The following is a 17,386-nucleotide window of genomic DNA, read 5'->3' as shown; positions in this document are numbered from 1 at the left end:
GTGAAACAGGAACACCTCATTACAGCCACATAAATATATTTTTGTGTAGACTCCAAATGCTAAATGAACACAACTGATTTGACTTAATTCACTGTTTTGGGGGTTGTTTTTTTCTTTTTCTTGTACTTCAGGCTTGCACAGTTAGATGAAAACTATAGCAAAGGCAGCTGGGACTATGCTGTTCCTTTTTCTTTAATCCTTTTTTTTTTTTTTTTTTTTGTTCTCATTCCCTCTACATCCTCTTCACTCCTCTGGTATGGACACCTGATCAATTCATTAATTGGCTTCTGAATCACCACAGTTTACAGCTTAATATAATACAGCAGAGAGAACAGTTCAGAAGTCACTTTGACATACAAGCCTTGGAGTTAGTAGCCAGGCTGGAGAAAGCTAAGCACTTTGCCATCTGATCCTAATCCATTGAACAGACTTACATTTACAAAATACTTTTTTTCAGTTTGTTCTCTCCCAGAGTTTAAATCCACTATTTCTAGTTTTAGAAAGAAAAAAAAAAATACTTTTATTTTTATGACTACCTGCATCATCTGCCATGTTATTAAAGTCAAAGATAAGAATTTTTTAATAAGCCTTATCTGTCTTCAATTGCAACATGACAGGACACTGTTAACATTGACGGATATGAAATCCGACAAGAGATCTCATTTTGAAACAGCCAGACACCATAGTCACAGCAGCAACAGTTAATGAAGCTCAACTGGCTTGTGCTAAAAAAGCAGCATAGGGACACAGGCTGAGTCATGTACCATGCCTTTTCCTAACTAAAAGAACAAAAACTTTGTATAATATTTCCATTTTAATTAAACATTTGCTCTGGACAGCTTGTTCAGTATGGGCAGCTACTTGGGTAATGTTGAAAACATATTTGTGAGCTAGACACTTCAATAAACATTTATTCATAATACTACTGCTTAGAAAGGGTCATCGGTGTGGTATTTTCCTCAATATTACCCTGGTGCAGCCAAACTAGGAGAAAAAAAAAAAAAAAAACAACAAATCTCTAAAGCAAGAGATTACAAATACTTTGTTCAGGTTCAGTTACTTCACACATACCAATTTCAGCAATGTCATGACATTTTATAATGGTGTTAAAGAAATGCAAACAGCTTTGAGGTAACAGAAAGGTATTTTAGGAGAATGCTCTGTCATAACATCAGTACCTGCAATCTAGAAAGATGTAGAGGCTGGAAAAACAAGTAATTACATTGCCATCTACTTCTCTATGCAATTCAGAAAATTAAGTATGCATCTTTCCTTAAAAGAGACTGTTAGCTTATACACCCCATATATTAAAGCATAAGTAACTATTAGGAAAGGACAGGAACATATAAAAAATAAAGTTTGCTACTTGCACAAGTTGTGGCATATTCTTTTCTTTAATAAAAATAAATAAATAAATAAATAAATCATGCATGACTAGGCCACAGACTTTAGTGCCAAAATTATATCTTTACTGGAAAAGAGGAATCTAAGAAAACTAAAACTGGAAGTTCCTGTTCAAGTCAATGCCTGACTTCATGCAAATTTAATTTCCATAGCTGCATCAGCTTTTTGCTTTAACATTCCCAAACTATCTGCTGTTCCATTCTGCAATGCTCTGTACTTTTTCAGGCAGCAATACTATAGAGCTCAGCACATCACAAATGCCTGAACATGCCCTCAAGTTTCCCCATCTTCCCTGGCTAGGGAACTCTATCTGGTAAGCACTCCTGAACCCTCCAGTGGGCACACCTGCTGGATCAGACTGCAGAAACTTTACACACTGCTTTCTTTTAAGAACAGACATGAGAGCCTCTCTTTCTACACTTCTCCTCAGCCTGAGGAGAAATGTTGTTTTGCACTGTCCCAGCAGGAATATCCACATTACCTGGCAAGAAGCTATGAAGGGCAAGAATCAAACAACTACTGGATCAAAGAAAAGAACGTTAAAGTGCCCAATCACTCACCACAGACCATGTGAAAAAGCCTTTTGAACACGAACAAAAGTCATTATCTGCTCCATTTCCATTCAGGGACTCACCAATAAGCACCAATTTTACATAGCAATATGAATTACAATTATTTGTACCACATGACTGTGTAGAACTGGAAGTAAATATATTTGCCATCAACGATTTCCTAGTCTACAATTATATAGAGAATATTCTTAATTACCTCTACCTCAGCTTCTTAATGCCCTCCTGCTTTTGTGTTCATTAATTTTCTCTCTCGAAAAGCCCACCAACAAGTACCATTTCACCAGCTGGTCTCACCAACTCTGCCACCTTCTCCAAGCAGTTGACAAGTTCAGAGTGTCCCAAATTCAATCACCACCACACTGCCAAAGCCTTTTGCAAATCGGTTCAGTGACCATACTACACTCAGATCCCATTGGCTTGCACTCCAACCTGACAATATTAACAAGGCCTCAGCTTTACCTACTTGCAGAAGAAAATTCTGACCTTCTCAACGCTCCCAACATGAGAACAGTTCTCCATAAACATTCTCAAAGCCACTTCACTGTCTGCCTTCAAATCTTTCATCAGAGTATGTTGTTGCAAGTGATGCTAAAAAAAACCACGTCTGAAAACACAACACCTGTTACACTGATGAAATACCTCATGGTTTCTTCGTGCTCTACCTACCCTTTCATTTCATTTCATTGAAAATACTGTACATTAACTCACAGGGCAACATCAATACTCAGATATTTTACTTATAGTAGGAGATCCAAAATTTTAAATGAGTTAATAGTAGTGGTTCATGAAGAAGGATTTAACTTTACATCATCTGAGAGTTCCTGAGAAGCTTCTGTATCCACAAGAGGGAGCTACACTTCAGCAAGTTCTGAATAGTTTATAAATCGATCCAAGTTTAAAAGCTTCAGCCCACATTCTGAGTGTGTATGTGAAGTTTCAGCTTTAGTCACCTTGACAATTGATTCTACTAATAGAAAAGGGACATAAAAGTACCTCAATAAGCATTAATCTGAACCTCATTGCAGAATTAAAAAAATAAAAGTAAACAAACAATCCATACTTTAAATCAGAACTAAGAGTTGTCTGATACTTACTCACTCAGCACAACATGATTTTCAAGGCATTTAATCAGGAGTTTGCTATCTCCATGATGGAAGTGAAGAGCTGGAAGCTTCACATCATCCTTCAGACAGAACACCAAATAAGACCATCCCAAGCCTTCTTTGTTTTGTTTGATTGATTTTAAATCTGCCAAACTGAACAGGAACGACCACTTGCTTTCTCCATTTGCATGAGCTGTAGCATCTTAAAAACAAAATTACCAAAAGATTTTAGTTTGCCTTCCATTATCAGCAACTACAAAGCTTTATCTGTCACTGTTTCTAAAAACAAACTAAAAAAAACACAAAACTCAAAATCCAGAAATAGTTCTAATAATAAAATATACTGTAATTACTACAACGATTTCGCATTGTGCCTTCTCTTCTACAGACTTAAAATAATAACCAGTTCCGTCAGACTGCTTCCCTAAAGCTCCGTCGACAGTTTAAGAAAGCAATCCAGCAGATAAGCATGTAACTGCTGTATCAAATATCAGCAGCAGATGAATCCCATCAGCACCTCTGCCTGGTGGTAGTGCTCACTCGAGCTAAATGTAATATACATTACAGTACTGTATGCTGTGCACTGCACACCACGCACATGTCTTGTCAGGCTGCACTCAAGACACAGAAGAAGGAATTGAAAAGCTTCCCCCACACCTCTTACTGTGCAAGTATATACACTCTATGCAAGAATACTGTGCAAGACTGTATACATTAAAAACTAAAGGATTGGTTACGCTACTGTGGAACACAAAATTGCCAGATTGCCTACAAGGACTCTGGAACATATCCCACTCTACCCTGATCAAATTACAGCAACTGGAAATAAACAGAAAGTGGCAGAGCATCATCCCTGTCACTAGTGCTCACTAACACTCACTTTGAAGCAAGATGTACTCTGCCTCTTAAAAATGCAAAAAAAGTATTCTATAAACAAAGACTGTGCTTCACCCCCAAACATTCACAATCTTAAGTCCAAACCCTGAACTCATAAATGACATACGACAACATATGACTAGCTAGCACCATTTAAAACCATCACAGATGGGGAGAAATAAGTGTCTCCAGTTACAGACTAAAAGAATCAGAGGGAAAAGCTGACTGGATAATTTTTATTTATTTATTTATTTTAAGCACATCTACTGCAACAGTGTAACCTAAATAATGTAGCCATGAAATTATTTTGCCAAAGTACATTCACTACACAAAAATTGGTTTTCTAAGCTTCCACATAAAAAGACCCAAGTACCAATATAGCTGTACATTCCATCTCCCCCTGCTGCTCCAATACTGAAATGTATTTGAGTAAACCTTTTTTTCCTTCATTTTCCTTTCTAATAAGGCATCTCGTTCAAATTCCATTTGTTTGGAAGAATTTAAGAAGAGCACAATGCACATAAAACTGCTGCATCATTTAAAGATCCTGACAGCATGATGTTACATTTAACATTTATTTTCTATACACTTCTCTACTAATTTAAGGAATAAATGAGATTGGAAGCAGAAAACAGGTATTCCATTGTGGGCTTTTGTTTTTTTACACACTCATATACTATATATAGCAGACAATTCTTCAGTTACAGGTTAATAAAAAAAAAAAAAAAGAAAATCCACTTATTTTTGAAGTACCTCCATTTGAATGAGGTTTCTTTTTAAAAGAGACTGTGGTGACCATGTCCCATTCTGCTTCATAGCTATTTGGACGGTCTGCTCCTCGGGCAAGTTTTTCTTTGGGAGCTGGAGTCCACTCTACAACAGAGCTGGAATCCTAAGCAAAAAAGGTAACCATCAAAAAAGCACAAGACATGAGAGCTGAGCTAAGAAACAACACAATTCAAGACAGGAAATTTTACTTATGACGAAGACTGAGAGGTTTTACTTAAATCCAGTATGGTGCTAAAATATCCTGGCCTCTCTCACAGACTCTACCAACATAAAACTCTATTTAAATGTAAAACTGAAGCAGAAAGATTAGTCACATTCTCTTAATACTGCTTATATATTACTGGCTCTTGGAACATCCATAGACTTCTTTATTTACTTTGCATTAGAACAGTGTCTCTCTGTTTTGAGTTTAATTACGAAGAATGGATCACCAGAATCCAGCATAATAGATGCAGGGAGACCAGTGACTGTGATTTGCTTTACACTTATTTGGTCTTCACTATTCAAACAGACTGTTCCCTTCTATTTTATGTATAGAACCAAGCACAATCGCCTAAATATATATCCCAGTAACCTGGAACGGGCTGTAGTCCACAAATGAGATTCCTACACATAGCTATTAATACCAATAGTCACAGAAATAGATTTTGCTGCCAGTTATAAGATCATCTACCCAAAAGTTACCACAAAATGGAAACAGAATGAAAAACACTCACAACTAACAAACATACCTTTCCAGCACAGAGGATATTAGAAGTATCCAAAGTATCATCCAGTGGCCTCCAGTCTACTATTACTTCATTTTCCTACAATACAAACAATCAATCAATGTAAAGTACACATCTCCCTCTTTACCCACAGTATGATTCAGGTATAACTTACATTATACATATATATAAATGATGCAGATGGTATCAAACATGCAATGTTCATTCACTAACGAATTCCAGTACTTGAGAACATTTGAGATTTATCAAATGCATTTTGTGCTTGGCCAACAAATATAAGGAGTTCCCATAGTTGTATAACACCAATACCTTTTCTATGACACGTAGTACTCCTGATATTAAGTTGTCCTGATCATCATTTTTTCCGCAGGATGAATGAATGCAAACTCCTTCTTGCTCATATACAACCTATAACAAAGAAGAAATAGAAGATATTAAAATTTTATTTCCTGCTATATTGGCATTTTGATTCACCTACTTAAGTAGAAGCAATCAACTAGCGGTTGTTACAGTTTTCTACCTTTCCTTTTATTTCCCCTTCTAAGACAAGAGTCTTTCGCATAAGTCAAGAAAAAATAGAAACTGGAACTGATTAATTCTATTCTCTAAGCAGTAAGTTTGAGCACTACACAGCATTTGAAACATTTGAAGGCTCTCTTACATAGGCTTCTCTTAGGCATCTCTTACATAGTTTGCCTTTTCCCCACTTGTTACCTAAGCATGTTGAAACGATAACCTAAATTTACACTAAACTGTCCTTTTTCTTAGTTTACTAAAGATGAATTCCAAAGGCATTTAAAATTGCAGCCTTAAACTAAGTAACAGCCATGTACACGCAGGTTGAATAGCAAAGGTTCCATTGCAAATGTAGAGTATGAGAGTCACGTAAGAGTGGCCTGCAGGACTGTGAGCTGCCCACTAAACCTCAGCATTCAAAAGTTAACAGAAATACATCCAAGGACAACACTCCTCATAGAACTCCACTCATGCTCTTAACAGAATATAATAAAACCAAGAATTTTTCTGTCAAAATTCAGCAGGTTCTTCAGAGCTACATTCTATATAAGAGTTCGTAAGAACTGTATAAACAATATAAAGAAGTTCTTTTTTCCACAGCTCTTCCAGAGAAGATAGAAAAGTCCCTAATACACCAAGCTAAGATTTTGGGGAAGTGAAATTCATAAGAAGTAACAGTAATTTTCTATAATAACTTTAGGTTTTCAAACTAAGCAGAAAACAACACTGCTTTAAGAAATACATATTTTTAAAAGCAAAATAAAATAATTTCTCAACTTATCAGGGAAAGAGATTATGTTTCTTCAGTACTAAAATACCATTATCTCTTTTTCTCAACTTACTCATTCATCAAATTTTTTAAATCATCACAACTGCAGTCAGGCCAGCAAGCTACAAGTCTAGGTATGTAAGCTGAACAGCGCTGAAAAATACCAATAAAACTCTGATTTACTTGTCCTTTCTGTTGTATATATATTTCTTAAATTTCTCTTCAACAGAAATTTCTAAAGTGTCAGGTTTAATCACAAAAATACTGCTTGGAAGAGACCTCTAGAGGTCACTTAACTCTAATCTCCCTCTTGAAGTATTATTGCCAACACTTTATTAAATTCCCTTCCAAATACTTGAGGTCTTCTTTCCTGTTCACTATTGCAGGTTTTCTTTCTTCTACCAGAAATGATCCCCCCTTTATTTCTACCAAATACCTGCTTTGAAATTCAGTCCCTGTTTAAACACTGCAACTTTGCACATTCATTTCAGTTTTACCTTTGTAAAAGGTCCAGTATTTGGACCTGATCTATTAAGTCTGAACCAAGAAGCGATCAATCACTGGGACAGCCGTTCCAGACAAGCCACCCGTTTCAAAGTTGCTCTGGTAGACCCGCACTGCCAATAATTTTACTAACTATCAAAGTACACCTCCTCAGTCTAGAAACACTTGGTCTAATGTATTACACCAGTTATTTCATACCATCAAATCAGCCCTACTACTAACAATCCAACAATTCATGCTTTTATTATTTTCCAACCGTTGATCTCTCAGAAGGACAAACTTCTCCTTTCACAGGAAAAGACAAAGTGACCCCCATGCCCCAGTTCTTTGACTCCATGCCACAGAGGTCACCTAGCTGGAAAGTCCTGCATTGCTCCACACATCTATTCCTGCGATGTGATTCCACATTGCTCTGCGTAACAGATCCACCTCTGCTATGATGAAATCAAAGAACGAGGAACATGCTCAGAAGACATCTGTAAAACAGAGCACTTCCCACAATGCAGTTTATTTCCTTCCTAGCATTACTCAAGAAAAAGTTTCTCCAAGTTTCAAAGGCCAGAAAGTCAAGCTGTCAGGTTTTATCCATATTCAACAACAGGTATAACCTTGTATTTATTTTTTCCAATTGTTATCAAGTCTTTAACACAACTGACCTTAGAGTGTCTTTTTTTTTTTTAAAAAAAAGGAAAAAAAAAGAAAAAAAAAATAACTTGTTTCAATTGTTGAAGAAGGCTGAGTCTCTCCAATGTTTTCATAAACGACTTGGATGTAGAACTAGAAGGTGTTTTAAGTTTGTTTGCAGACAGCACTATAATTGGAAGAAGTTGGCTCAACTGAGGGTGGAAACACCTTGCAGAGAGATCTTGACAAATCAGAGGACTGGGCAATCACCAGCTATATGAAGTTTAACAAGAGCAAGTGCTGGATTCTGTACCAGAGAAGGGGCAGCCCTGGCTTTACATACGGACTGGTGGGGCAAGAGGCTGGAGGGCAGCCCCACAGAAATGGATCTGGGGGTTCTGGTTGGCAGCAAGCTGCAGACGAGCCAGCAGCGTGCCCTGGCAGCCAGGAGGCCAACCGCACCCTGGGGTGCATCAGGCCCAGCACTGCCAGCCAGGCGAGGGAAGGGATTGTCCCGCTCTGCTCTGCGCTGGGCGGCCTCATCTCCAGCACTGTGTGCGGTTTGGGTGCCACAACATGAGAAGGGCATAAAACTGTTAGAGTGTCCAAGGGAGGGCTACAAAGGTGGTGCAGGGTCTGGAGGAGATGTATAAGGTTGAGGCCCCTTGGTTTGTTCAGCCCCAAGCAGAGCAGGCTGAGGGGAGGCCTCATGGCGGCCTGCAGCTCCCTCACGAGGGGAGCGGAGGGGCAGGCGCTGAGCTCTGCTCTCTGGGGACAGCGACAGGACCCGAGGGGACGGCATGGAGCTGGGACAGGGGAGGGTCAGGCTGAGGGTTAGGGAAAGGCTCTGCACCCAGAGGGTGGTCAGGCACTGGGACAGGCTCCCCAGGGCAGTGGTCACTACACCGAGCCTGCTGGAGTTCAAGCAGCATTTGGACAACGCTCTCAGACACAGGGTCTGATTTTTGGGTGGTGTTGTGCAGGGTCAGGAGTTGGACTTGACGTTCCTTGTGGATCCCTACCACCTCAGGGTATTCTATGATTCTAAGTCACACATAGGTGGTAGTCTAGAAGATGCAATAACATAACTAGTTTGAAGAAAAATATGGCACCAATCTTACAAAAGAATACCTAGAAAGTGCTTTAACGATTTATTCCATTACAAAGCATTTTGTAAGTCATATTTGAATTATCTGAAATATTGAGTTGCTCTCTTTAGCTGCGTTTTATGAATTAATTACATAACTGAATGTGAATAAGTTGTTTTTGAGAGTATGATTTTATAGTGGTAGCACTTGAAGCCTGGCTACACTTGGCTGTGTTTCACACAACGTTCTTAGCAAGCTGAAAACTCAAAAATTCCAAGAGTATTCTGACAACACGTTACAGCAAGATGTAATTTGTGACGTATTTTTGTCTTCTTGTATGACAGCAATGGCAAGCTATTAGTCCATTAAAAGACGGAAACCAACGTTAAATTACACATACAAGTACTAAGGAAATGCCTAAATTAAAAGTCAGTATAACGATAGTTAGATTTGAATAAAAGCCATCCCTCAGTCGGCAACTACTAAAACACTGCACAGCTTGACCCGGCGCACCGTGCAGCCCACAAGGTGTTTGCTCAGCGCCTCACAGCCCAGCAACCAGGCGAATGTCTCATCACCACCCGTGGGTTTCTTGAACGGCCAAAAAAACAAATGTTTCAAAAGCAGGCAGTTGCAGCAAGTAGTCTCTTGCCTGAACAGCACGTTACTGCAAAATACGTATGATGGGAACCTTTAAAGAAGATGAGGGAGAACAGACAGCAAATGCCGGAGAACAATCAGAAGCATCATTAAAATAGTTAGGACTTGTGTAAAATGCGCAACCACAATCTTTGTAGTGAGCTCCTGGTACGTACAGACAGTGAAGGAAGTGATATGAGCAGGGCAGCATAATGTGCTCCAGTTGTCCCATTATTAGCAGTTAAAGTAACCGTGACCCCCAAAACATAACTTAATCCTATCTGTATTACCTGTCAACACCCTCTGCGCACTAAAGCATCCTGTTCTACTTCAAATCTTGGTAACTTTTTAGCTTCAGCGACAGGTCTGATCTAGAAAGGTCTCGTTATCTGCTACGTGGAAGAACTCAGCACTTTCAGGAGCCCCACCTGTTCAGTTCGTTGACTGTGCTACTTTTATTACAAGGCAGGAAGGTATGCTACTAGCTCACCTTGATTTTATACTAGTCCTTATTTTATGTATTTCATCAGTCTCTTTTTCAAAGGCAAGAAGTAGGTGGACTCTAGCTTAATCTTTTTCTTTTCATATGATTAAAGCCATCACTTTTACTTCCTCTATACCTATACATTAACAACCCCATCATGAAAAAAGTTGAAGTTAATAAGCACACAACAAAGGTGACTAGATAAATTGATGTGCCCCTAGGATTTTAAACCCAAAGGTACTCCTCACCCCAATATTACACCCCCACGGCCACCAGTAAGAAATCTGTGCTCTGCAGAGTCAAAGGACCAGTCGTGGAAACAAAACCCCAGGGAAGCAAAGCAGCACACATTACTCACCTGCTTGAGGCCAGAGCAGTTGTCCAGCCATAAAACACCTGACTACTCTGATTTAAACAACTGTATTCGCTTTTTTCCACACCTGTTTGAAAGCATATGTTGAACTGTCCAGAGTTCCTCAGGCTTAGATGTTATTACACATATAAGAAGTCAGACCCTCTGGTCCCACAACTATAATGAAATGAAGAACGAACGGAAGAACATTCAACGAAAATGCAACTAAAACAAATGAAGATGTAACATGACAAGCGAAACATGACAAGCGAAACAACTTTACAATAACTTGATTTTAAATACATTTGAATTGTCTTGCAACTGCACATATAATAATTCAAAGGTTTTCAGACATCTTATAACTTACAGCCAGTTCCATGAAAAAGTTTCCTTAATATCACAGTAAAATAAGAGTAACCAAATCCAGGTTTATCTACCTATGATATCCTTAAGTTCCTCAAATGTTTAAAGTAAGTATTAGCACCTAAGGAGTGCTATCACTAAAAGCATCCAGTTGGCAACTGTTCCTTAAAAAAGTGGTGGAGAAAAAAAATCTTTAAGTATTTTTTAATAATCTTACACTGTTAGGCCACCTGTTTTGTTTGTTGCTTTTTTTTTTTTTTCCTGTAAATCCAATGAAAAAAGCCACTGCTTGACCTGTTTGTTTTTTTTCCCTGTAAGTACTACAAAAGTCAAAGGCAGATTCACAATTCATCCCAGGCAGTCATGAACAACTCTGTGCCACGTGGGGACAGCAGCTATTCTACCAAGTAAACTGACAGAGGGTCTACAGAAACAGGGAACCACAGCACAAAATTCAGGAAAGCCACGGAAGAGCTGTTTACCACCTCCTGTGAAAAGCAGAAGGAAGAAGCAGGATGTCGGCTCACTTTACCCAAGGCAGCCCCCTGAGAAGCACCCTCCGCTGTGCTCCTCTACGACCTGCCATGGCCTGTGCCTGTTCAGGTTATGGAAAACTGTTCAAGTATTTATAATCCCTGTCCAGCAGAGTAACTTTCTGAAGTCCCACTATTATGCCAGTAACATTTTCTCACAACAGGAGGTACCATTCTTAATACTGTAAGGACAGAGCATGGATTTTGTTTTTATTTATTTTATCTCCAGCTCATTATGCTGCTTACAATAAGCACTCAGTGGGCAACGTTTACAGCACTTATTGCCAGGGACATATATCAGGAGGCCTTCACCAAAACCACATCGACAATTACAACATATGCCAGAACACAAGTAAAGTTTTGGATTAAATGCTTGTTGTTCAAAGGCAATTTATGGCCCTGTGCAACCATCTAGTGAGAGACTGACAACACTGCACCCAAAGACAATGAGATGTAGGCAACAGAAAGGGAGAGCTACCCCACAGCAGGGCACTCCTGCCCTCCTTACTTGCCATTTCCCATCCTGTCTGTGCTGGGCACAAAGTACTGAGCTGGCAACGTGCACCTGCAGCCCAGAAAGCCAACCGTGTCCTGGGCTGCACCAAAAGCAGAGTGGCCAGCAGGGCGAGGGAGGGGATTGTCCCCCTCTGCTCTGCCCTCATGAGACCCCATCTGGAGCCCTGCGTTCAGCTCTTCCAGTGCCTAAAGGGGGCTTGCAGGAATGCTGGGGAGAGACTGTGTCAGGGAGTGTAGTGATAGGGCAAGGAGGAATGGCTTTAAACTAAGAGAGGGGAGGTTTAGATTAAATGTTAGGAAAAAATTCTTCCTTCAGAGGGTGGTGAGGCACTGGCACAGGTTGCCCAGAGCAGCTGTGGATGCCCCATCCCTGGAGGTGCTCAAGGCCTGGTTAGATGGGGCTTTGAGTTTTGGATGGGGTGGGAGGTGTCCCTGCCCATGGCAGAGGGGTTGGAACTGGGTTTCTTTAAGGTCCCTTCCAACCCAAACCATTCTGTGGGTCTATGATACCACATGCACTCACTGTTAGTACCTCCAATTCCTCCTCTTACCTCTGCTGCACACCAACAACCCGTCAAACGTGGGACATTTCAGAGAATGGAGAAGCACTGCAACTCTACGAACTAGTCCCACCTTTCAGATACTTCATATTCCTTCCCCATGTTCTTGAGCACATTCTCCTTTTCTGCCAGAGTATGACCTGGGACCGCTGTCACTCTGCCAGATGCCATCCAGCTTATGACAGACACAGCCTGTAGCACTTGTGCAGTGAGACAGCCACCACGCTGGGGTCACTGAGCAATTGTGGCACTGTGCAAGTCTAACAACTTTTCAACAGTGGTTCTTTCATTTTTGCCTTATATTACAGCATCAGGTAAAGGACCTCATTGTGGATTCAACAGCTGAAGTAGCAAGCAGGCATGCTCATAAGAAAGTAACTCCATTAGAAAGTCTGAATGCTCCCCAGACTACAAATTAAGGAAAAAATTGGTCTGTCTGCAAACATTAACAAGATGCTAATCAGCCGCTCTATCTGTTATTTCCAGATCCTGACAGGAGGTAAACAGAACAAAAGATGCAACGCCGAGGAAACAAGTACAGGCCAATAAAATAAATTCAATTTAGTCAATGGCTGCTCTGAGATACCTTACATCAACAAAATGTAATAAAGCCAAGCTCTAAACTAAGCTAAGTCAGAAGAAATGGATCTCAATTTAAAAATCTGTATCATGCTGCTTTCATTTCCACCTCCCTCTCTGGAAGAGCCGAGGTTTCCCCAGAGCACAGTCACACAACCACTGCTGATCTGTCAGTGTCCAAACTGCACCAACAGCCCGCTTCCAGGGCCCACAGACCACTATATCCGAGCGCTCTGCAAAGCATCAAGCTAACATTATTGACCAGCATCATCTTTTGCTCGAAAGACACCCAAGAACATCTGGCATTTGAATTCAAGTTTTAGTAAGAGTACAAACCATACCCTTGTACGTCATGTTTGCTGCGCCTATGCTCAACCTGTTTCCTAGGATAGTAAAATTTCTCACCCTGCTGGTCTTAGAAGTGTAGAACTCTCACACCAAGTTTCTAAGCGGGTGGAAAAAAGCACAAATATTCATATTGTGATATATATGACAAAGCTCCCAACAGTGGGAACCACATATCAATGAAAATGGTTCCTGTTTTACAACAGTAAGCTTTTCAAGTTCTGCCTCTGCAGGTTTCTGGAATCAGGTATTTCTGCTACTTATGCAACAGCTGTGGGATATCAGCAAACATAAAAGTCTAGAGTAAGTGATTGAGACAGATCACGGCATTTCTACCACAAATACTTCCTCAAGAGAAGTCCTTAAGGAATAACTATACGATGGAAAGAATATACAAGAATTTCAGAATGATCAGTGAACTGCTTTAGTCAAACATAATGAAACCTTTACTAAATTAAAAAGAGGCAAAGGCAGGCAGACGTTTTGTTCACAGAGAAAACCTATCAAGTACAAGATATTCGGCAAAGATTACGATTCTATCCATAGTAAATGATAAAGGGTAAAAAAGACATAAATCAAATGCTTCATAGAATAGCACAACCCACAGAATAGTAGTTTTGAAGCCCCAAAATTAAACCAGTTGATGGTGCAGCAAAACACTGCTTACACCGGAGTATATCTACTCTAAAAGTCTGCTTCATACATGCCAACAAACTACCTAGGGAACACAAAGCTCATTTTAACAGACTGTATTGTAAATCTTTGTTGATCCTAATATAAAAAAACCTCAACCACACTCCCCCCAAACACTACAGCTTTTACATCACAGTTTAGGAACACATACGGTGCTATTTGAACACTTGTAGTTGCTACACGCTGGCCAAATAGCTGAGCTTAGACCACGATTTAGCTTCAAGAGAAAGGGCACAAGCAAATGAAAAACAACTTCTGACAGCTCGTGTGCCAACTAGTAATTTGAGGAAGATCTAACAGCCCATATGCTGAAGATAGACTCAACTCCAAGAACATGAAACAAAAATCATTACTGTCTTTAGCCCAGCTGTAATAATAGCCTATACACTGACAGGCTAAATTTATACTTGTCCCCATGCCAACTTTTTGCCTCGTTTTCTAACATAGTTTTCTGTTATAAGGGTGAGAGACAGTCCAGAGACTTCTGTGAAATCAGGGAAACAAAATACCACTTGCTAAGCAACAAAGAGGTAATATACCTGCTCTCATGTCAAAAGCACTGAAACCAAAAGACCTCACTGCCAAGTTACACACAGAAAAACCTAGAAGCTCTAAGAAAGGACCAAAAAAATGAAGTTCACACTGTTCTAGGGCAAGTGGTCATTAATAAAGTATGAGTCAGGACTTCAGAACTCTTCAGCAATAACCTCAGTCTTCTGGAACTGAGTTAACTGTACATAGAAAAGCAGGGAAAAGAACCTTCACAGTAACAAGATAGGACAAAATTCTAAGGAAAGCAGTACATACAGTTACATGAGGTGACTGAACTTACAGTTCATACCACATTCATATAAGAAGCTGAAACTAGAGCTCTGCAAAAAGAGATGAGACTATGAAATAGCTGAGTTGTGATCCCATTGCTTTTAGTGATGTCTGGGAAATAAACACAACGGAAGGATTTGAATGGGGTGCAACTAAAACCCTCAACCTTATATGGCTTGCTGAAATAAGATTTCACGAAGTCCGAGATAATGCAGGCTATCCCAGCTATTTAATCTGTCACTGCACACACTCAGTGGAATTACTCTGTGGAATATTTTTCAAAAAAGAATGCATACATCCAAATACATTAGTTTCATATTACTATGCCAAATGAGACTAAAGCACCCCACAAGGTAGTACCTACCACTCTCCCAGACACCTACCACCTGCAATACCTCATCAAAACACCTCACAGACAGAAGGAAAAATGGAATCAATTTAGGACACCCACAGTTTGAAAATATACTGAAAAGCAGAATGCCCTATATGAGAATATCGGGTCTGTACCAAGTTACACTGCACATTCCACCTGGAGTGAAGGTTTGCTAGTTTGTGAGCCCATCTAACATTCTCCCGACATCCAAAGAAAGAATTTGTGGTCCAGTGCATCCCCCAAACCAAAAAAAATATGAACCCAGCCAAAAATAAATTCACAGTTTTATGTATTTTTTTTTTCAGCTCACTTAATCAGATCATTTAGAGATCAAACAACTACAGTATGTAATCAAGCAAAAGTGCACCATACAGGTGGGGAGAGCCACAGAAGAGTGAAACTGCTTCTCATGACAGCAGTGAAACTTCAAATCAGCCGCTATGTGAGGTTTTAGGAAATGCAACTGTCACTTTGTTCTCTGTATCAAGAGCTTTTACTTTGCTGAGATACCATAATTAAAGTACCTGAACACTAAGGACACAATTAGAAGTCGTGTTAACAAGCTGCATTAGCATTGTGGATGCAGAATTATTGGACCATAATCTTGCAGCAACTTAAGAGACTTACAGAAGTCCCAGGTAAACAGACTCATAAAAACGTGAAAAAAAATATGAAAATAATTATTATCACCCAATTAGCTACTGATCTTTACATGGACAAAAATCACATTTCATTTAGGTTGGATTTTAAAAAGAGACAAGATTTCACAGTTTATTTTCCAGGCTTTTTGGAAAGACTTCAAGGGAGCTGCATCGAGAGAGGCATGGCCAGCAGGTCAAGGGAGGTGACTGTCCCCCCTCTACTCTGCCCTCACGAGGCCCTACTTGGGAGTGCTGCGTTAGGTCTGGGGCCCCCAGCACAGGAAGGATGTGGGGCTGTCAGAATGGGTCCAGAGGAAAGCCACAGAGATGGTCAGAGAGCTGGAGCACGTCTCCTGTGAAGACAGGCTGAGAGAGCTGGGGATGTTCAGGCTGGCAAAGAGAAGGCTCCATTGAGATCCCCATTGAGATCTCATTGAGTCCTTTCAATACTTAAAGGGGTCTTATAAAAAGGATGAAGAGGGGCTCTTGTGTAGATAATAACAGGACACAGGAGAATAGTTTTAAACTGAAAGAGGGGAGATTTGGATTGGGTGTTAGGAAGAAATTCTTCCCTCAGAGGGTGGTGAGGCCCTGGCACAGGCTGCCCAGAGCAGCTGTGGGTGCCCCATCTCTGGAGGTGCTCAAGGCCAGGCTGGATGGGGCTTTGGGCAACCTGGTCTGGTGGGAGGTGTCCCTGCCCATGGCAGGGGGTTGGAGCTAGGTGGGCTTTAAGGTCCTTTCCAACCCAAACCACTCTGTGATTCCGTGACATTTCTCAGTGAGACGAGTACCCCTGCATCAAGACGCCAAGAGCCTTGAATAAGCGGGCGGGTCACCGGGCCTACCCCCACCCCCACCCCGACCAGACCCCGGGGCAGCCCGGAGCCCCCCGGGGCCGCCCCTCACACCCTCACACACCTCCCCCGCCCGCCCCTGCGGACAGGAGGCCGCCCAGCGCACCGAGGCGGCTGCCGGCCGAGCCGAGAGGCCCAGCACCGGCGGAGCGGGCCGCAGAGGGGCCGAGCCGCGGGGCCGGGCCCTGCCGGGAGCGGCCTCCCCCCGCCGGCCCGGTGCCAGCCGTTACCTTGCCGCTCGGAGGCGCCGCCATCTTGCCTACGAGTGTTTATGGTGACGTTGCGCTCCTCACGTGCTGCCCCCCCCCGCCCCACAACAAGCCCCGTCAGCCCCTCGGCCGCCGGCGCATGCGCGCTCGGGTGGGGACCGCCCCCGAAGCCCCGCCCCCTAGCAACCGCCTCTCCTCGCAGCCCAGCCCCGCCCCGCCGGGGCCTACGCAGGCTTCCTCCTGACCCCCCCCCCCGACTGTACCCACAGAAGCACAGAGCCACTCTGCTATTGAGATTTAATCATCACCACCTTGAGATTGTGCTTAATTTGTGCCTTATTGCGAATCTGACGTAAAATCACTCTCCAGTTGGTTCCTTTCCTTTCTTCCGCAACATCAACACTAAGGAAACACCAGCCCCACACGCGCCGTCAAGCTGCCCTAACGCCA

At 41.5% G+C, this 17,386-nt stretch overlaps 1 protein-coding gene across 1 annotated transcript in view; it reads right to left on the bottom strand.

Moving 5' to 3' along the window:
* TBC1D15 (TBC1 domain family member 15) overlaps positions 1 to 17,096 on the bottom strand; it is a 30,432-nt gene extending 13,336 nt beyond the window's left edge. The window contains exons 1-5 of the mRNA XM_027455518.3: positions 16,958 to 17,096; positions 5,782 to 5,880; positions 5,476 to 5,550; positions 4,709 to 4,847; positions 3,071 to 3,281 (exon numbers count right to left, since the gene is read on the bottom strand). Coding sequence (XP_027311319.1) covers positions 3,071 to 3,281; positions 4,709 to 4,847; positions 5,476 to 5,550; positions 5,782 to 5,880; positions 16,958 to 16,981 — 548 coding nt within the window. The 5' untranslated portion in view covers positions 16,982 to 17,096. The remainder of the gene's footprint in view (positions 1 to 3,070; positions 3,282 to 4,708; positions 4,848 to 5,475; positions 5,551 to 5,781; positions 5,881 to 16,957) is intronic.
* Positions 17,097 to 17,386: the final 290 nt, after the last annotated feature.

The sequence above is a fragment of the Anas platyrhynchos genome, chromosome 1 (assembly GCF_047663525.1).
Source record: "Anas platyrhynchos isolate ZD024472 breed Pekin duck chromosome 1, IASCAAS_PekinDuck_T2T, whole genome shotgun sequence".
NCBI lineage: Eukaryota > Metazoa > Chordata > Aves > Anseriformes > Anatidae > Anas > Anas platyrhynchos.
This window is presented reverse-complemented; position numbering and strand designations above follow the sequence as displayed.